This window comes from Ammospiza nelsoni, chromosome 12, assembly GCF_027579445.1.
Source record: "Ammospiza nelsoni isolate bAmmNel1 chromosome 12, bAmmNel1.pri, whole genome shotgun sequence".
NCBI classification, from domain to species: Eukaryota; Metazoa; Chordata; class Aves; order Passeriformes; family Passerellidae; genus Ammospiza; species Ammospiza nelsoni.
The window spans coordinates 664,450-685,048 of NC_080644.1; the positions used below are offsets into that span (position 1 = coordinate 664,450).

Below are 20,599 nucleotides of genomic sequence, written 5' to 3' on the forward strand. Positions count from 1 at the left end.
CAGCAGGAAGGACGGAGCGGGGCTCTGGGGTAAAACCGGCTCTATATTCAAGGGCTGCGCTGGGTTGTTATGGCAACAGGAATTCCAGCCACCACCGCGGGCTGCTCCGACGCCTCCTGCCATCCTCTGCAGAGCCCAACTTTGCATCACGCCGCAGCTCCTGCCGAACGCCTGGGCTGAAGGGGAGGGGGAAAATGTGCAACTCATCTTCTCCCAGAGAGCCTTTTCCTCAGGAGTGCCAGGGAAATGAGAACGGCTCTAAGGACTGCCTGTGGATGCAGCACCAAACCCAGCTCCAGCAGCAGGAAGGTTCAGACCAAAACCCAAACCAAACCCAAACCCAACCCAAAGCCAGCTCCAGCAGCAGGAAGGTTCAGACCCAAACCCAAACCCAACCCAAAGCCAGCTCCAGCAGCAGGAAGGTTCAGACCCAAACCCAAACCCAACCCAAAGCCAGCTCCAGCAGCAGGAGGGCTCAGACCCTCCCAGCCCTGGGACCCACAGGGACTGGGAGCCCCAGCACAGCAAAGCCAGCGGCTGTGTGTGTCCAGGGGACAAACACAGGGCTGCTGCTGTGTCCTGTGGGTGGGGATGCCCCTGCTCCCACAGCCCAGCAGGCAGAGCCGGGCTCACAAACACCAGCAGCCACCCTGGGGCTGCCTCCCCTCGCTCGGTTCCTTCTGTCTGACTGCTGAAAGTCTGCATTTCATCCACACATCCATCTATGCACTTATATGGTCCTCATCTCCACCATGTCCAAATCTCAAGGGCTACCAGGACATTGTTTGCTTTTTTCTTGCAGCTATCATGCTGGAATTCATAAACAGAAAAGCTGTGTGTGAGACACATGCCCTGCTACCACAGCCTGGGCTGAGCCCTGCGTCCAAGTTTGGGCACTGCTCATCCAGGGAGCCAGGCCTCCACTGGCCAGAGCCCAGAGGGCAGCAAAAGGAGGGACCAGAGATGTGGAAAACAGCCGCTGAGGAGAGGTGGAGGAAAATGGTCAGCTCATGGAAACAGAAGGCGCAGCAGAGATGGGGTGACAGTTTTCTGTTCATAAAAGGCTTCTGTAGAGATCAGCAATGGTTTGTGTTCCCAGTCTGCTGGGAACTGGACAAAATACAATAGGATGGGAGAATTGGGATGACTGTTGCGAACAAAAAGGGTAAAGTCCTGGGGTAGTATGCCCAAGGACAATAGGGAGTGGAGACACCAGTAGGGCTTTCAAGAAAAGGATCTTTGAGCACCTGTCAGGATGGTCTAGACATATTGATCCTGGCTTGGTGCAGGAGGATGGATTAGGGTACATCTCCATCTCCCTTCCTGCCATGCTGTGATTGCTCTGTGAGAACCTCACGTGTGCACTGCAATCACACACCCCTGGAGCACTGGAGTCATCTTGGTTGCAGTGCCAGAATTGGGGCTGGTGTTTCAGAAGGTACCAAAGGTTCTCAGCGTTCCCTGGGCCCACCTTGTGTCTCACACTCAGCAGTTCCCAGCCTGGCCACGCCACCCTGGGAGCTCAGTGTCCCAGCAGCAGCACTCAAGGGGTCTCTGCTACACTTCTCAGTGATTCTCCTTTAACTTTAACCAGCAAATCCTGTTATTAATCTATTGATCCCCCTCTTAGAAATGGCAGCAATGCAACAACACCTTCCTGCAGCCCATCAGTTCCTGGTTTCCAAAGCTGCTTCTGCTAAACAGTCTTGCCTGTTCTGGCATTAACAGCACATTAACATGTCAGTCAGCCCCAATGAAGTGGCTGCTGAGCAGGGCAGCTTGAATCCCAACTGATTTGAATGGCAAATATTTTTAAAAAAATAAAATTGATAACTGAAAAGAAGAGAAAATGAAGCGTTGCTGGTAACCAGAAGAGGCAGAAGAGGAGCACCAGCCCAGAACCGCGGCATCATCCAGCTACACCCACACAGCAGCCCTGCAGCCTGGCCTCTGCTTCAGTCACTGCTCCTCACTCACCTTGAACTGCTGCCATGGCTGAAGCAAACCAGAGAAACAGGAGAAGCCAGAGGAACACAAGACCTACATTACCCTAAAATAAACACCTGAAAGGGCCCGGAGCTGTTCAGGGGTGCTGGAGTGAGCAGAGCCCCCACAAAGCAGCGCCTGGGTCAGTGACAGCACCACCCTGGTGACAAATGCCTGGGGTGACAGGAGCCCCATCCTGGCCCCCACACGGCTCCAAGGCCCCCAGGGGCTGTGGAAGGGCAGCAAGACCACCAGCACTGCAATGTAAGACTGGAGGAAAAGCAGTCCTTCAGCGGTGCAGCAAAGTATCAGATGGACCAGCCTGGGTATTTTTGTTCTTGGTAATAAATAAATAAATAAAATTGTGATGATTAAGTGGAAGTAAAATAGCCCTGTTATTGATACAAGTGCCTTTGCAGTACATTAAACCCAAGTAATTTAAAGACCAGAGCACTTCATATAAATAATTAATTATTTTTTTGTTAGCACGATGCCACTGTAGCTGCCCAAATTTTCAAAGAAGGGGCTGCTTTTTAATTAGAATATGGTCATTACAAATGCACGTGGGTCTTTAATCATTCATGTTGGAAACAAGCTGACTCGGTCATGCATCAGAGAGAATAAAGCTGCTCTTATGTCTCTCTAGATCACACCCAGCAAACCTCAGGGCTGCAAAAATATGAGGTCTGCCCTCTGATGGGAGTGTGTTTTCACCCCTGTGCAGCCCTGGGAGGATGCATTTGCTGAGGCCTGGCTAAGAGAATGAGGTGCTGGAGAGCCAACGGCATGCAGAACCAGCCTGGCCCAGCAGCAGCCTCAGGCAGGCTCTCCCCAGCAAACGGGGATGTTCTGAAGGTGGACAGCCAGAGTGCAGGTGATTTCTTTTAAGGGTTTAATTCCTAATAACCCTGCAGGGAACCGTCCTCTCCCTCCTTTTCCAGATCTCTAGCTCTGGAGAGTCAGTCCCACCTGGTTTGTGGGGCTGGCCCAGGCAAGGACAGAGCACGGGAACCCCAGCCCTGAGCAACAGATACTGAGGGCATCTCCCATCTGCTTTGCTGCTTTGCTGCTTTGCTGCTTTGCTGCTCTGGCTTTCCAGATGGAGCTTTCCAGAGATGTCTCCTTCTCCCTGCAGGCAAAGAGAAGCCAAAATTCGGATGCTGCCATGAAGCCTCGCTGCAGTCACCTTGCAGGGGTTTGCCCAGATCACGGCCCCACAGCTCCGACAGAGCCAGGGCAGGCGCGGGGCAGCGGCGGCAGCTCAGCCGTGCCCACAGTGCCACCTATGGCCAGCAGTGCCCGCAGTGCCATCTATTGCCAGCCGTGCCCGCAGTGCCACCTATGGCCAGCAGTGCCAGCAGTGCCATCTATTGCCAGCCGTGCCCGCAGTGCCACCTATGGCCAGCAGTGCCAGCAGTGCCACCTATGGCCAGCAGTGCCAGCAGTGCCATCTATTGCCAGCCGTGCCAGCAGTGCCACCTATGGCCAGCCGTGCCAGCAGTGCCACCTATGGCCAGCCGTGCCCGCAGTGCCACCTATGGCCAGCAGTGCCCGCAGTGCCATCTATTGCCAGCCGTGCCCGCAGTGCCACCTATGGCCAGCAGTGCCAGCAGTGCCATCTATTGCCAGCCGTGCCCGCAGTGCCACCTATGGCCAGCAGTGCCCGCAGTGCCATCTATTGCCGCACTGGGCTCTGCCGCACCGAGCCAGCCCGGGGCACCAGGCAGGGAGGGAAAAGGCCAATTCCCACCTGGAGCAGGGGACACTTCCCCATTAGCCCACACACTGCTCCACGTTGCTAAAAAAGCAGAGAGCTTTTTAAATATCTGTGTGTTAGACCACGCTAATCTCAAACCCCGAGTTCCCCATCTCCACAGGGATCATCTCCAAGTCCTTCTCCAGGTCCAACTCCCTCAGGTCCCAGCGGGAGGAACCATTGTCCTTGGGCCGGTGGAAAGCAGCCAGGAAAATGGGGCTCGTGAGTCCTCCCAGCCCGCTGAGCTGGGGCTGTCAGCATCTGGACGTGCCAGGGGCTGCTGCGGCCACCCCGGGGGCTCTGCAGGGCCACACACACCCCGGCCAACACCCCTTCTCAAGGTACCTTAAAGGAAAAGAGAACAAACCCCCAAACCCAGCAATGGAACAGCAGCTGAGCTCCAGAAGCCTGACCCAGCCGGCCCTGCCAAGGTTTGCTGGGCACCGAGGGTCTCCATCCTCCCCAGAGCCCCCCAGGCCCTGGCAGGGGCAGCTGGGGCTGTGCAGCCTCCTCACCCTGCCCCAGCCCGCCCTGGGGACGCCACTGAACAGAGAAAAACATTCCACTTCTTCACTTCAGCCAAACATTTCAGCAGCTTGTCTCTTCCCTCACACATCTTGCAATACTTTGTCGTCATAAATTGCCTCTGGTTTATGTTAACTAAAACCCTCTCTTGTTTGGTATCTGGTTTGAAAAATGTTGGCAATAAGCAGGAGTTCAGAGCAGATTTATATCCACAGACCCTGTGGAGCACTGGGATGAGTTTCCCAGAACACCAACCCAAGTTTACCAAATAAGAACATGAAAAACCCAAAGAACTCATTCACATCATCCAGCTCACACATGGCAGATCCACGAGGGCAGCGGGAATCCGACAGCATAAACCACAGGCAGACATTGCAGTGCCCATGGACATGGAAGAAAAACAGGGACTGCAGTGCCTCAGGAGGAGAGAGAGCTTGAAAAGTCTGCAGGATCGAGTTTAAACATTCACCACATCCTAAACTGCACCTGGTGGGACACAGGAGATGCTTCCAGGGAGCAGCTGCTGCCAGTGGCTTGCACGGTGCTTGGGAGCAGGGATGAGTGAGTTAAGCCTTCAAGACACCTTGATTTTCCAAGAGCTCCCAACAAACTTCCCACTGTGGAAAAAACCTCTAAAGATAGAGTCGTGGGATGTGCAGAAACCCCCGTGTCCTTTTCCAAATGCCTTCCCAGATTGCCCCAGCTTACATCCCAACCTCCCTCTCTGCAGCCCAACACCTGGCTTTTGGGCCAAACAAACGGTGTCACAAGGCTGCCTGGGGCACCTCCAAGGCCAAGAAGCCAAAGCCTCCGGCTGCCTCCCCTGGGCTCGTGGTGCTGCGCTTTCCCTCTGCACTCGACATCTCTGACAAACTGGGATTTCTCCCCCTCCGGCAAGAGCTGGACCCCGTTCTGCCCCAAGAAAGGAGAATTCCGGCAGAGGGCCGGTGCCGCCGTGCGCCGGTGGGGACGCGGCGTGGCAGCCCCGCAGGTGGGGACACGGAGCACGGGGACACGGGAACACGGGGACACGGGGACAGGGGGCACGGGGACAGGGGGCACGGGGACACGGGGACAGGGGGCACGGGGACAGGGGGCACGGGGACACGGGGACAGGGGGCACGGGGACAGGGGGCACGGGGACACGGGGACAGGGGGACACGGGGACAGGGGGCACGGGGACACGGGGACAGGGGGCACGGGGACAGGGGGCACGGGGGCACGGGGACAGGGGGCACGGGGACGGACCCGCGCGGCAGCTCCGCAGCCGGGCCGGGCCGGGGCCGCTCCTCCCGGCGCCGCCAGAGATCGCTGTGGGAGCGCGCGCCGCCGGCCCGGCCCAGCCCGGCCCAGCCCGGCCCCGCTCGGTGCCCCCAGCCCGGCCCGGACCCAAAGTCCGGCCCCGCTCGGTGCCCCCAGCCCAGCCCGGACCCAAAGCCCGGCCCAGCCCGGCCCCGCTCGGTGCCCCCAGCCCAGCCCGGCCCAGCCCGGCCCCGCTCGGTGCCCCCAGCCCGGCCCGGACCCAAAGCCCGGCCCCGCTCGGCCCCGCTCGGCCCCGCTCGGTGCCCCCAGCCCGGCCCGGACCCAAAGCCCGGCCCCGCTCGGTGCCCCCAGCCCAGCCCCGCTGCCCAGTGCCCGGTTCCGGTGGCACCGACCCTCCAGCCCACCTGCAGCTTGTTGAGCTGAGCCGGCTGCGGCTCCGGGGCCCGGGGCTCCCCTCCTCCGGCCGCCCGGACTGGTTTGGGGCTGAGCCCTTTCCGCTCGCCCCAGGGTCCCCGTCGCTCGCCAGCCGTGGCCGGGCAGCCCCAGCGCAGCCCATCCTGAGGAGCGGGGCTCGCACCAGGCTCCGAACGCCCCCGGCAGCGACGCGGACCGAGCCTGGCAGGGGCTCCCCCAGCGGAGGTGACTCGGGCTCGGGGAGCTGTCCCGCTGTCCCCAGGCACTGCCCGGGTTCCCTCCAGGCCCGGCGCCGACGGTCACTGCCCGTTGTGCTGCCCTAACGCCCGGCCGTGGCTCATTTACCGTCCCACAGGCTCTAAGCCCCCACGGGAACCAGCTCTGTCAGGCACGGCATCCCTGTCACCCCTGTGGCCCCAGGACTGGCTACCGGCCCGGCCGTGCCCAGGCTCCTCAGCTCGGTCACCTGGGAAAGGTTTCCAGCCGCAGCAGCGGCTCTGAACTGTGAATGGATGTGCTTTGCCAGGCTCAGCGATCAGCCCTGAGCCCTGTGCTGGAGGCAGCTGTTGATAACAAAGCCCCTGATACACACAGGTACCCGGGTGGATCCGGGGCTGTCGCCCCATTAATTGGCATTAATAATGCCATTAAGCTGCTCTAATGCCACGGAGGGCAGGGATGAGGTGGGGAGGCGCACGGCACCTGTCACACGGTGGCCCGTGGGCTCACGGCCACCACGCGGTGCCGCGCAGGTGAGCAGGCGGCCCCGGCGCAAGAGGGTCCCGAAGGTGGCACCGCATCCGCGGCCCTCGGACTGTCCGTGCGGCTCGAGGCGGCGCTGACGGCGAGGATTTCCCAGCCGAGCGTCCCGGCAGCCTGTGGCTCTCCCGGCTGACCGGCCCGGCCTGTTGGGCTCAGCCGCCGCGGCCCATCCGCATCCCCGCCAGCGGGGCGAGGGAGCGGCCGAGCCTCGCTGCCCGCGGGGAGAGCGGGTCAGGAGCCCCCGGCACTGCAGGAGCCCCGGGGCTCGCTCCCTCCCTCCCTCCGCGGGCGCTGGGGCAGCGCTGGAAGGAGCCCGACACCCCCCCGGCTCCAGCCCAGCGCCGCGGGTGGGAGGAAGCTTCCCAGAAGAAGGAGAGCTAAAAAAAGGCAAGGCTTGGAGCAACCCGGGGCTGCCAGCTATTTATTCTAGCATGCCTGTACGCTGCAGAGCAGGAGAAAGATATTTTAAAGCTGCTGCAAGGAAGCTTGTCTGTCTGCCTGGGTTTGTTGTCCAAAAATGCAATTACCAACAGTCCCCAGCACCAGTCCTGCACCACCTTCAGCCAAGTGCCTTCCTAACACCCTAAGGCAGCCAACCCCTCCATCAGAACCACACTGGAGCAGATGCTTGGAAAAAGGCTTAGGCACCAACACATCAGGAAGAGTTTGGGAAGCATTCACATCTCACATTCTATTTATTTCTGGTCCGTCCTAATGAGAAATTTCTTACCAGCTTTTAGCATCAAGGGCTCACCCTTACTGCTCAAACTCTCATTGACACTTACCCCTCTGGGCTTACAAACCTCACCTCCTACCAAAAAAGCACACCCCAGCCTCCTGTTTAAAAAAAAAAAAAAAAAAAAAAAAGCAAAGCACTGCAATCTCTGTTCTTGAATATGTATTTTTACTGAAAAAATCATTCATAAATTAACAAATACAAAAATGTACAAACACATGGGTAAATAAATGTAATGACACAAAGGATTGCTTTGCTGAGAAGTGTGTGTGTGTTGTAAAACACTAATCTTCAGTGCAAAAATGTCCCCCTGGCACCTCTTAAAAACATAACAGTAAGCTCAAAAGCCATGATGATGGAAAGCTGCTTGAGAGTTTAAAGCCACTTCTGATGGTGAGGGGCCTGAAGTGCGCGGCCGATGCTCAGACGGTACCTCCCTTAGAGAAGCAGAGCTTTATGGAGAATTAACTGTCAATAAATAGTTTTGCAAATAAAACCCACATGGCTCATTTAAAAAAATAAATCAGCATCGCACAGGACCTGCCCTCCAGCAGGGCTGAGTGACGGCGCTGACGTGGAAGGGGCAAACGAGTGGCCTTGTCGAACTTCAGCTGCCAGAATATGTACAAGTTCTCCTTAATACAAGAATTTTTACACCATAACAGCACATGCGCTTGACAGTATGTTTTTAACAGTTACATTTACTATACAGTATTTGACATAGCTGATAAGATTAACAGTGCACATTTTCAGATAATCCACATTTTAAAAAGGGAAAAAAAACTCAACGTGGTTAGAAGGAAGGATGGGATGCTGCTGGGGATGGACCCTTCTGTGCCAACCGCAGAGTGCAGTTCTGAGCAGAGGTAATGGCTTTTGTTCCACACCAGGTGCGCCGGGTGTCAGGGACATGGAAGGCTGAGGATCCCAACTAAGGTAGTTCAACACTTACTCACACACACATGCATGATTCCGGGGTAGTGAACTTGGACTAGTTGAAATACATTCCTTGTTTGAAGCACCATTAAACAAAGACAGGTTTCTAGCAAGGTCTCAAGATGAAAGAAAAGAGGGGCAGGGCAACGCGGGTTCAACACCCGGAAAGGGTCCACGTGAATTACAGATCAAGACTCTGAAGCAAAAGTCTTTATTGCTGTATGCACCAGAAAAAGCAAATCCTCACCTCTGCCTATAAATAACCAGGCTGAATCCCCTCGGGAAGCGAGTTTAAAGCACATGTAAGTTCAGAGACTTTAAAACTTAGTTACAAACTCATCAGCGCTTTTCAAGGGCAGGCTCGCTGTCCTCTCATGCCGGCCGATAAGATCTACACAAAACTTGTGTTTTCTAAACTAACGTTTTCTGGATACAGGTTAGGAATGCCCTGGGCAGTCACACCCACCACAGATGCGTATGGGGATCATACGTCCACAGAACTGAGGAAACAGTGTAAACCATGAGAAGTTAAGGAAACCAAAGGCAAACAATGCAATGAAAGAGCTGAAGTCCTTCGGAGGTCAAGTACCCGCCCTTGTTGTGTGGAAATACAAACTAAAACCAACACCCAATGCATTTACTTTTAAGTCAGAGAGGTCCAGTGAAAGTGGTGGTGTCAGTGCTGTGTAAGGGCTGGACTGTGTCCGTGGGGACAGGGCCCGAAGTGCAGCCTGCCCACGGTGTGAAGGACAGAGGGATGGCATTGGGTGGCTGGATGGGCTGTCAGACCCAGCTCTGGCTCCCAGTCCTCATATTTTCACGTGTCCTTCATGTCTCTTACTGAGCTGGGACCCCGTCCCATGGCTGTGCCCATGCCAGTGCTGCCAGGTACCGAGGGGGACAGCACAAGGTGCTGCCTGCCCCTGACAGCACCTCTGTGTTGGATTTACACGATAAATACAAACTAAACTAACCTCCCCAACCATTCCAGCACGTTCCAGAGTGAGGGCAAGCACGGCTGTGGGAAGGGTTCACATGGGAGCAGTGGCTCCATCCCAGCCCCTCTGGCTCAGCCCTGCTGTCAGTGGGACAGAGCCACAGCCACAGGACTGCCTTCCACAGGGCTTTTGGACTCATTGCACATCACGCTGCAAAAGTGACAGAAAAGGGAGGGTTTGTAATAAATATTCCCATTTCATCACCCTCCCTGAACAAGCCAGCCCTGTGGTTTCTGGAATGAGTGATGACCTGGCTGTATTTCTCACCCACTGCACTGGAAGGTTCTGGGCCCTGGCCCACAAACATTTCTGCAAATGCCCAGCTGGGATCATGCGAGTAGGCTCACTGGCTTAAAAGGGAACACCTTGCACAAGTACAGTGATGCTCACACAAGTGTTTTCAGAACTCAGGACTAAAATGAGTGACCGTATGTAAACCTCTCGCTTGGACTTGAGCCATAGGAGAAAAATAAAAAGGGGCGATTTACACAGCATATTTACACTTACACTTCTTTAAGAAGCGATTCTGTTGTATGTACTTCAAGCAGGTCATTTAAAAAACCGCACAGACATAGAAGAATGGCATCAGAAATCGTCTGATCTCCCACCAGGGCAGTTGCCACCCAAATTGCTCGCGACGTTCACTGCCAAGCAGCCAGAGTCCCTCAGCTGAGCCGCTTCCCGGAGGAGAGAACACATCCCAGGAGAGTCCCAGTGCCAGAGATTGCTAGAGGAGGAATGTGGAGACGAGAGCAGCAGGTCGAACTGTTGTCCTGAAACCCAGAAAGCAAGTGGCAGAAAAAATAGAGACTGCTGAGCTCGCTGCCCAGGTATCGGTCTGGATTGGTACAGCTAGGGCAATTTGTGCGTGCACTTTCAGCCTCATTCTCCAAAATACTGTGATCCTTCATTCAACAAAGTGTTGCTTGTCCTCAATAACCCTTGGAAAAGAAAGTCTAGTGTGGTGCTTTCTTGGTGGAGGGCAGAGCAAAGTTATTTTCTGCTCTTAATATTCGGTCACCAGAGCCAGCTCCGGTGTCAGGTTAACAGTGATGTTCTTATACAAGGCGTCATATGTGACGTTTGGAAAGTAGTTCAAGTTATTGAGGCCGTCCAGGGCTTGCCTTTCTTTTGACTTCCTCAGCAAGGCGTACCTGTGCAACGAGAACCAGAGGCCAGAGTCACTTCATGGATCTCATAGCACCTGCAAACTCCTCCCGGGACTACCAGAACACCGTTCAAAGAGCCAGGCTCAGGAGCAGCTACAAAGCAATGAACTTCTGAGTCCTTAATAAAGGCAACCATCACATTTAAATAGCCTGTGTTAGTAAATACCAGAAAATTCCAGAGAAGTCCATCCCTTGATAAAGGGCAAAATGCTCATTGTGCCACCAGCAAGCACTCAGCCACCAAAACAACCTGTGGCACCTGCCCAAAGGGGTCCTGCCAAGCCCACCTTCCACACCATCCCAGGGAGACACAGCTGAAGGGGGACGTGGTCCTTGCCACTTTTATGAAACCAGACATGAACAAGAACAGAACTAAATGGCTTTAGTCTGAGGGATGGGGGCAAGGAAGTAAAACCAGCAGAATGGTGATATAGGGAAGGAAACTGCAGCTGGTGCACAAAAGCAGCCTCAAACACACTGAGAGGCAGCATGAGGAAATAGAAAGAGGAGGGTTGTGAGAGGAAAATAGGCAGAAATATCTCAGCAGGACAGAGACTCCCTTGAGCACAGTGCTGGGAGCCTGGAGGCCCCAGGGCGAGTGGGAGCTGGGCTATGACCTGGGCACAGAGAAGGGACCAGGGAAGGGCTGTGCCATGAGGCACGGGAAGGTGCTGGCTGAGAACAAAGGGGGAAGTACCAGGAACCAGAGCTCAGTCCCATGCCATTATCAGCCTGCCATGCTTCACTGGTTTGACTAAATATGGTTTTTTTAAACCAAAAGCAACTTCTCTTTTTCAAGAGTGAAGTCAGAGAAGCATCTCTGACTGGCTGCATTCTGTGCAACAGAGAAATGAAAAGTAGGGCTAAAGATGGAAACTCAAATGGAAACACCCCCAAAAATGAGTCTGCTGCAAAAGAAGACCAGCAGATAGCTCAAATCTCTGCAGCAGAAACCTATAGCCCCTCTGCAGAACAGAGCCTGCACTGCTTGTCCAGCAGCTGCTCAGCTACAAGTGTTAATTCCTGAAGTTGTTTGTGAAAGATGTATTAGGATTCTTAAAAAAATTTACTTGCCTTCCTAGGAACTGCACTTCACCCCGATGATGGTGGGGAATTGATTTATATTTCCCTGTGTCTCCTTCTGGTCGAGTCACCGAGTAGCCTGCATACTGCACTCTGCATTAGAAAGGGGAGAAATAAAATAAAATAAACAAAAAATAATCACCCGTTGTGTTTGCTGTGCTGGCAGTGCTTCAGGGCTGCACTCAGAGCTCCTGGGGCCATGGCTCAGCCTTCCCACCCACAGAGCAGCCACACAAACCTCCCACTGCCCTGGGCTCAGGCACGTCCCTCAGCACCTCGGGGCCCGCTCAGCAGCAGCGTGGGACACAGCACAGAGCCGGGCCTGGGACACTGCACAGAGCCGGGCCTGGGACACTGCACAGAGCCGGGCCTGGGACACTGCACAGAGCCAGGCCTGGGACACTGCACAGAGCCAGGCCTGGGACACTGCAGAGAGCCAGGCCTGGGACACTGCACAGAGCCAGGCCTGGGACACTGCACAGAGCCAGGCCTGGGACACAGCACAGAGCCGGGCCTGGGACACTGCACAGAGCCAGGCCTGGGACACAGCACAGAGCCGGGCCTGGGACACTGCACAGAGCCGGGCCTGGGACACTGCACAGAGCCAGGCCTGGGACACTGCACAGAGCCAGGCCTGGGACACAGCACAGAGCCAGCAGCCTCAGAGTGGGACACTGCACAGAGCCAGGCCTGGGACACAGCACAGAGCCAGCAGCCTCAGAGTGGGACACTGCACAGAGCCAGGCCTGGGACACTGCACAGAGCCAGGCCTGGGACACTGCACAGAGCCAGCAGCCTCAGAGTGGGACACTGCACAGAGCCAGGCCTGGGACACTGCACAGAGCCAGCAGCCTCAGAGTGGGACACTGCACAGAGCCAGCAGCCTCAGAGTGGGACACTGCACAGAGCCAGCAGCCTCCCAGCCAGCACCCCTCTGCTTCCCACACACTGCCCTGCAGCCTGGGGCAGCCCCTGCCCACAGAGACAGCACAGCCAGGCAGGCACAGCCAGCCCAGCCCCTGCCCAGGGTGGCAATTGTCCCCTCAGAGCATCAGTGCCAGGCCCAGTTCACAGAACCACCACGGGGCCCACAGTGCCCGTACCTGTTCCAGAGGTCGTCATCCTCGCCACCCCAGCCCCAGAAGGCGTTGGGGAACCCGTTGATCTTCTGGAACTGCTCGACAGTGAGGCCACTCACGCCCCCGAAGAACTCGTTGTATGGGAGCCTGAGCAGGAGAGAAGGGTCAGGGCAGAGCCCCCCGTCAGGGCAGAGCCCCCTGCATGGGGCTCTCCCAGCTGCCATGGGACAGCCCCAGCCCTGAGGACGCTCTCTGACATTTCCTCTCATGCTCCCTTTGCACAAAGCCTGAGAAAAAAACCCAGACTCATTTTCTGCCTTAAAAATAGATAAATGAAATCTATCACTGTGCCCTCAGCAGTTGTGGCAGCAGGGAGAAGAGCAGTGCTTACAGGTACATGTACTTATCCAGCTTGGCTGCAAAGTGCCTGGGCATCTGCCCACAGCCGTAGTAGTTACGGTCGTTCTCTGGTATGTGGTCCACGTCGTGGAAGATGAGGCAGTCCCAAGCCAAGTCCTTCATTGCTTCCCGAAAGCCAACGTTGAAGAGCATGGCACGGTTGAAGGGTTGGTTTCCAGCCTGGCAGGGAGAAAGTTCCTTCTCAAGAGGAGTCCCTGCAGTTCTTGCTCTGTGCGTGTTCCCAGCCCTGCCTAGAAAACTGCAGAGAGCAACCAGCTCCCATACTGGCACCGTGAAAGAAGTGATGTATTGGAGCAGACCAGTGAGATCAACCAACGCTGCAATATCCAATTTACAATACAGGAGTAAAAATAAAGATGCTGAAGCCTTGTTTCTCAGACACTTGGAAAAAACTCCAATTTTGATCAATCTGTTTTAGCTAGATCTAAATATGGAGGCACATTTATTGTGTGGATGAAGCCAAACAGCTTAAGTGAGAGGTCCATGTACACATGAAATAACACTCATGTTCTACATGACATGCCTAACTCTGGTCAGGCCATTTCTGTGCCTAGGGGATGCTGCCTGGAACCACTGCAGGGTTATACAAAAAACCTGCAAATACCTGGTCCAAAGCTTTCTTTAAAAAAATAACTCCTACTAAACACAATTAAAAAAAAAAAAAACAAACAAACAAAAAAACCCCAACAACACAAGTCCCCAATTTCTATTTTTCATATAAAACCAGTAATTTCCAGGCACCAGTAATCTCTTAGCTGTGCCCCTTTTGGACAGAACGGGACAACTTAGACATTGCAGCATGAGCCTGCACCTGGGACAGGGCAGAGCTGTGCCTGCCCCTGCCTCACCTGCTCCACGACGTAGAAGGCGAACTGCAAGCGCTGCCGCTGCAGCATGGGAATGAGGTGTCTGAAGAGGACGGGCAGGTGCTCGTAGCGATTGCGGAATGGGATCAGGATCGCCACCTGAGAGCAGAGAACAGGCCCTTACCCACTGCCCCACGCCGGGCTGGGCAGCAGCTGGGCTGGGCTGGGGCTAGAGGAGCAGGAGCAGCACTGACCAAGCACTCTAAGCTCCCCCATGCAGATCAGCCTGAAACCCTCCCAACTCCCAAAACATGGATTTCCTATCCAGTTTTTGAGGAATTGTTGCTTTGCAAAAACTCAGTGTCACCTTGAGAAGGGAGACCTGCAGTGCCCCCTTGTCCTCTCTGCCCAGCACTGGGGACACTGAAGCAGCCCTTGAGTTCACTATTCCTTCCCTGGGCACTGCACTCGCACAGTTCAGAGCTCCCCCATCACTGCTCTGAGGATGCAGCACAGCAGAGGCGCTCCCATGAACGCCCTCCTGCTGCCCAGCTCCCAGTTACCTTCCAGCGAGGCAGGCAGTCACTCGGCTTCCAGTGCCCTCCCAGCTTGATGGAAGGGTCTTTGGAGAAGAACTGGTGGATGTCCTCCATGGTGATCTCGCTCATATTTACATCAATGGGGCCCTCTGTGGAGCAGGAGAAGCAGAGAGGTGAGGACCTGCTGTGGTGTTGGGGCAGCAATCGCTCCATCCCTGTCCTCCATCTCCAGCTCTCAGCTTCTTTCCTCCAGCCCCAGCAAAAGCAATTAGGAAATGCTGCTGCTGTAACACCTCAGCCTCCTCAGCCTTTGTGGCTGCTGTTGGATGCAGCTCTCCATGAGAGCCCCATGCCAGGGGTACCCCTCTGCTCCTCCCTGCTTGTTTCCAGCAGACTAAACCTCCCACCTCAGCAGAGAGCGTTCTCCCCTTCGGAAACATTTGCCCCCAGAAGGCCAGTTCTCCACCTGAGGGCAGCTTTGGTGAAGCATTTCCCCCGGGGCCCAGCCCACGTCCCACAGCAGCCCTGGCACAGCTCGGGGCTGGGGCTGGCAGCACTGCCGAGGCACAGGGAGCCACCCCGCCGTCACTGCCCCTGGAAAAGGGCTGGCAGAGCCTTTCCACCAGCTCTCAGCACACAATCCCTCTTTTGTTTGTGTTTGCCAGGCAATGGGCTCCTACTTCAGCAGGGAGACATGCCTCCGACACAGCAGGGATTAATTCCTGAGGGTGGGTAAACAATGATTTCCCAGGAGGGAGCTGGCTCTGAACAGTGCTCCCATTCATCCCCAGGTGCCTGGCAGGGAAAGGTGCAGTGGTGGTGAGGCTGGGAATGCCACTGAGAGCCCTCCAAAGCCGTGGGGAGCGGGAGAGGGGCACGGGGTGACAGGAATGCCACTCACTCATAGAAGGGAGCCTCTCAGGACAGGTATTGTTGGGGAAGTAGGTAAAGTCTTCAGGAAGAAACGTTGTGGCTTGCAGAAAGGTGTCATTGTGGCTCAGATCAAGAGGATAATCTGGGGGGGGAAAAAAGAAAAAAAAGGAGAGGAGCTTTCATATGAGCTATAGATTTGTGATTTCCAGCCACCTCCCCATGCTACTGTGAGCAGACTCCAAAGTCAGCCTCAGCTGAGGATGTCCCCAACAGCACAGCTGTGTCCCCAGTGGAACGTGCTCTAGCCCTGCAACCCAGCTGGGTGCTCATCCCCATCCTGGGACAGGTACCTGCAGGAGCCCCAGCAGCCTTAGCACCACACCAAAGAAACCTTTGCATTTTCTGGCCAAAGGAGGAATTTTGAGCATCCAAAGGAGCATGTGACTCTTGAAAGGAAAAGCTACCAGTGCCTTGTCCCTGAAGGACCCTGGTACAGCAAGGGGAGATGTGCTCCTCCAGCAGGGCCTTTCCCAGCAGGAGAGAGGCAAGTCTCAATGCCAGCTAGGACTGCCAGTGCAGTACCCTGCACAGGGCAATCCTGCCTGGAATCCTCCTCAAAGGATCAATACAAACTCTCACATTACACACAGACTTCCCTCTGCTTCCTGCTGTGCAAGAGCAGAGGAGCCCCCGAGCTCCCCATCCCCTTTAACATCCCTGAACCTCCCGGGCAGCCCCCCCAGCCTGCACCTGAGCATGTTTGAGGGTTTTCCACCTGAGCAAGCCGCTCGCTGTGGGTGCTAGTATGTAACATCATGTCAGTAACCTTGTTTATTCACTCAAGTAAACAGTATCCAAACTATCTCAAAACTGAAGATGGGCTGTACACAGAACCTAAGGGCTTCTCAAGTAGGATAGATGTTATTTTGGTTGCTTGATACTGTTCCAAATTTCCAGAAGCAATTTTCCCGGTAAACTCCCATTACCAGAGCACACCCGCAGTACTCAGCCCGGGTCCCTGCCCACAGTGAAGCTCAACGGCTCTGTTTTACCAAGGGCTGCCTTTTTTGCTGGGTTTCCTCTCGCAGCTGTCACAGGGCCTCTCTGCCCATAGCAGTGAGGGGACAGTGCATTCCCCAGGCAGTGACACCCAAAATCTGTCAGGGAGAGAAGGTTCTGACCCCAGTGTTAGTGCAGTCCTTGTGACCACAGCACCAAGTGCCTTCCAGACGCCACCACCAGCCATCCTGTGCCTGCCCTGACCTGCCTGCCAGGGAAGGTCACCCAAGGACGGCGCACGGTGCTCCCATGTGCTAAAACTGTCCTCGTGGCTGGGGCTCCTGGGCAGGGACAGTGTCCTCACGTGCCTGCGCAGCTGGGACTGACTGGGATGAGGTTCAAGCAAAGCCCAGTCCGGCAGCAGCACTGGTGTCAGCGGCACTGTGGGGGACACAGGTTCCTGCATCACCTGATACCCCCCAGGCCACAGCCCCAGCAGGATGAAGGCTCTCACTACCTCCAGCAGCAGTAATGGAGCCTCTAACCCTCCTCCCTTCAGGGGATCAGCCACTTCCTCACCCTGCCTCTGCTTTAGTTGATGTTTCCAGTCTTAAAAATAGCCTGGGGTGGCTGCCCTGGCTGACTTGGTGCAGCACAGGGGTGACCTGGGGTGTTCATCTCCTCCTAAGTCGATAATTCCCCTCCCGTGCCATCCCAGCCAGGGCGCAGCTGAACTGGTGGCTGCACTTCAACAGGCTGGGCACCAAGGACACGGCTCATACTGCTGCTAATGAGAAAATGATCCTGCCTTGTAAAACTCTGTCAGCCCCTGCTCCGCTGCTGAACCCCGGCGGGCGAGGAGCCGAGCTCCCCACGCCAGCCTGGTGCCAACAGCCCCGGCGCGTGGGGACGTGCCAGCAGGGAGGGGACAGGCTGGTGTCCCCAGCCCAGCAGCAGTGCCTTGCACACAGCCAGGGCAGCTCTGCCCCACTGCACCACGCTGACAGCACAGCTTAAAGCGCTGTGTGCTCCTGTGTGGGGATGATGAGGGGCTGGGAGGGCGAGCCTGCGCTCCGCTCCCCACATCCTGCCCAGAGCTCAGCACATTATCTGTGGCAGATCTCCAGCCGAGCCAGCTTGGTTCATGCTCGCACGGGAAGAGTGAAGAACACGGGCACAGCTCCTCCACGTGCCCACAGCCAGGGCTCTGCGCAGGCGCACACCTGGGATAGTATTTTTTAAATATGAAACCTGATCCTTGCACAGAATTGAAAGTGTTTACCCTCAGACTGGTTGAAGCTACAAGTTGAATTCCTGGAAAGCAAAGAGGTTTTCAGATCAAATCCCATCACTTCAGACCTTTCAAGATTTTCACTCCTTATACAAGTTACAAGCGTTTGAACTTTTTACATATATGAATAAATAAATAAATTTTTTATGTTTTGACAGTGTCTCTATATATATAGGGTATTTCAATGTTACATATATATTTTATATTTAAAAATAAAAGCTGCAGACAATTAATCAAAGCTTCCACCCTGCATTTACCAGTATAAATTAATGCCTTCACCTTAATTTTCAATGAGAATGGGACTTTGAATCAAAATTTCAGTTATTCAAGAAGTACCTGAGTCATTGACGCTGCTGTTCCTCTTGGCATAGGCACTGCGGACCACCTGCTCGTACACCTGAGCTCCTATAGTTCGCATGTTCTCACGGATCATGATGCCTTGGGCTTGCATCATGAAGAGGTAGGTGTTCACTGCAAGGAGGAAGGAAAAGGAATATTTCCATCAGCAGCAGCTTTTGCAGGGAAAAGAAATGAGGGTCTTTTGGAAGCACTCCCAGCCTCCTGCTTGATTTCAGCTGCCATGCCAGAAGGATCCCTGGGCTGCATGTGCTGCAGCAGAGCTGGGAAGGGCAGGGAATCGGGCAGTGGAGGCGTAGGGCACGTGTGGGAACCCAGCTGGTGACAAGGGGGATGTACCCAGCCAAACCTGACTACCACAACCCACAGGCTGTGAGACAGCACTGCAGCTTCACCAACAGCACCTTTGGCTGCTTAATTAGGGAGGTTTAATTAGGAAATATCATTATAACAGGAAACCCAGCTGTGTGCCTGGAGAAGGGCAGCTGTTCCAGACTGCAGCACTGAGGGCTGGCACTTGCCTGGCAGAGGCACCACAAAAAGCACCACAAAAAGCATCCCCACGCCAGGCTCCGAGCCCCCAGCATGTCACAGCCCTGGGCAGGCAGCAGCACAAGCCCTGGTCCCCAGGGCAGCTCCCCAGCCACGTTCCTTCCCCCTCTCCTCTCCTGCTGACCCCGTGCCCTGGCACAGCTCAGGCTGAGCCCGATTAGGTTTCAGTTTAAGCTGACACCCAGCTGGCAGCACCAAGCCCCAAAGCAACAGCAGCAAGCACAGCCCTGTGTCCCCAGCAGCTCCCATGGCAGGGCAGGACAGACACCATGCACAGCACCCCTCGCCAGCATCACGGTGCCAGCCACAACCCTCTTGGTGGAGTTTGAGGCTTAAGAATGAAGTGGAAAACAAATAAAATCTTGACGTGAAGATACCGAGAAGGGACAACCTAGAAGGGCTATTCTGCGCTAGTAATTAAAAAACCAGGTCAAAACACACTCCAGGAGGGATAAAGAGGGCACTGGGCCAAGGAAACAACAGAGCCCCTGCTCAGAGGAGGGCAGTAGCTGATGCAATGTCACCAGGAAACACCCATGCCAGACAGGTCATTTGTACAGCAGGCATATCACAGCCTGACACCAGCAGCTGCCAGCACCAGGAAGGCACAGCCATGGCTGGAGGCACCAGGAGCACAGGTTGGATATGGCACTGCCACAGGAGAGCGGGGTCCCCATCCCGGGGTACACCCTTCTGCACCCACACACTGAGGCTGCTCCAGAAAGCCTGCCCAGATACATTTCCCAATCCCAAATGTATTTTGTTTTCACACAGTAAAGTAAATATTTGAAAGGGGGATGGAGCCCCACATCATGCCCAGAGCCCTGCCCAGCTGCTGCCCATGCCCACCCTGTCTCTGAGCCATGGGGAATCACTGGATTTTCATAAAGAAGGGGGTCAACTGCATGAAGTGCTTGGCAATTAAACACCTTGAAATGCAATTTTGAATGTCCATTTCCAGCCCCTCCCTTCCCACGTGTGTACGCTTTGCAGCTGGGGCAGTGATGGCACCTTAAGCCAGCGGTTTCACAGCAACGAGCAGGAGCTGCCTCAGACAAAGCTCAAACCCTCTTGGCCCAGGCACCTGTTCTGGGGCCAGCTCTGCTACCGGAGTGACTGCCAGGTCAGCTGGTGGCAGCTACAGCTTAAATCAGAGCGAGCTCTGGCGCAGCTGCTCAGCAAGGCCCAGCCACAGCCCTGCCTCGGGTGTGCCACCACCACGTTGGCGCTTGGGGCACCTGGTCCCCAAGGCCACGTCCTGCCCAGTGACAGCAGCCACCCTGCTGCTGGCACCAGGCCCTACCAGCAGGCAGCAGCAAGCAGGGCAGGGCATGCAGCCACGGGCACAGCATCCCCGGAGCCGGGCAGGGCATGGCATGGGCACAGCAACCCCTAGAGCTGGGCAGGACATGTAGCCACGGGCACAGCAACCCTCAGAGCCGGGCAGGGCATGGCAGGGCATGCAGCCACGGGCACAGCATCTCTCCGGGCAGGGCACGGACACAGCATCCCTCCGGGCAGGGCACGGCCGGGCACGGACTGGGCAGGACAGGGCACCGCAGCCCCGGCACCGCCTCCAGGCGGCTCGGACAGCCCTCCCACAAACACGGAGCCCGCTCAGGAGGCAGGCACGGCTCCTCTCCCCGGCACAGAGCCGTGGGGCTGGAGGCGCTCAGCCGGGCTGCTCTCGGGCCCGGGTGCGGCAGGAAGGGGCGGCCCGTCCGCATCTCCCAGCGCACACGGAGCTGGGCCAGCGCGGGAAAACAGCTCGCTGATGCTGATCAAGTAATTTCACTTTCTACTTCATTATGCTTCTGCTGGCTGGGTAAAGCAGATCCAGGTTTGGTGAAGCATGAAAGAGCAGGAGAGACAGATGAGCGTGCGGCCCCGGTGCGTTTGAGGCAGAGGGAGGCTCTCGGGCGCGCTGAAAGCGCCGTTTGTTCCCTGCGCGGCGCAGAGCGAGCCGGCCCCGCCGCAGCCACACGACTCGGCTCGCAGGGCCGGGCTGCTCCGGCGGCCGCGGCAACCCCGAGCAGACCGTCACAGCATCCAGGG

At 55.9% G+C, this 20,599-nt stretch overlaps 1 protein-coding gene across 2 annotated transcripts in view; it reads right to left on the minus strand.

The window, feature by feature from the left end:
* Positions 1 to 7,601: 7,601 nt before the first annotated feature.
* Positions 7,602 to 20,599, minus strand: part of B4GALT5 (beta-1,4-galactosyltransferase 5) — a 32,622-nt gene continuing 19,624 nt past the window's right edge. For both annotated transcript variants that reach the window (XM_059481006.1, XM_059481007.1), the window contains exons 2-9: positions 17,972 to 18,106; positions 15,374 to 15,487; positions 14,497 to 14,621; positions 13,976 to 14,092; positions 13,099 to 13,286; positions 12,732 to 12,854; positions 11,620 to 11,721; positions 7,602 to 10,530 (exon numbers count right to left, since the gene is read on the minus strand). In XM_059481006.1, the coding sequence (XP_059336989.1) occupies positions 10,383 to 10,530; positions 11,620 to 11,721; positions 12,732 to 12,854; positions 13,099 to 13,286; positions 13,976 to 14,092; positions 14,497 to 14,621; positions 15,374 to 15,487; positions 17,972 to 18,106 (1,052 nt within the window). In that variant the 3' untranslated portion in view covers positions 7,602 to 10,382. The remainder of the gene's footprint in view (positions 10,531 to 11,619; positions 11,722 to 12,731; positions 12,855 to 13,098; positions 13,287 to 13,975; positions 14,093 to 14,496; positions 14,622 to 15,373; positions 15,488 to 17,971; positions 18,107 to 20,599) is intronic.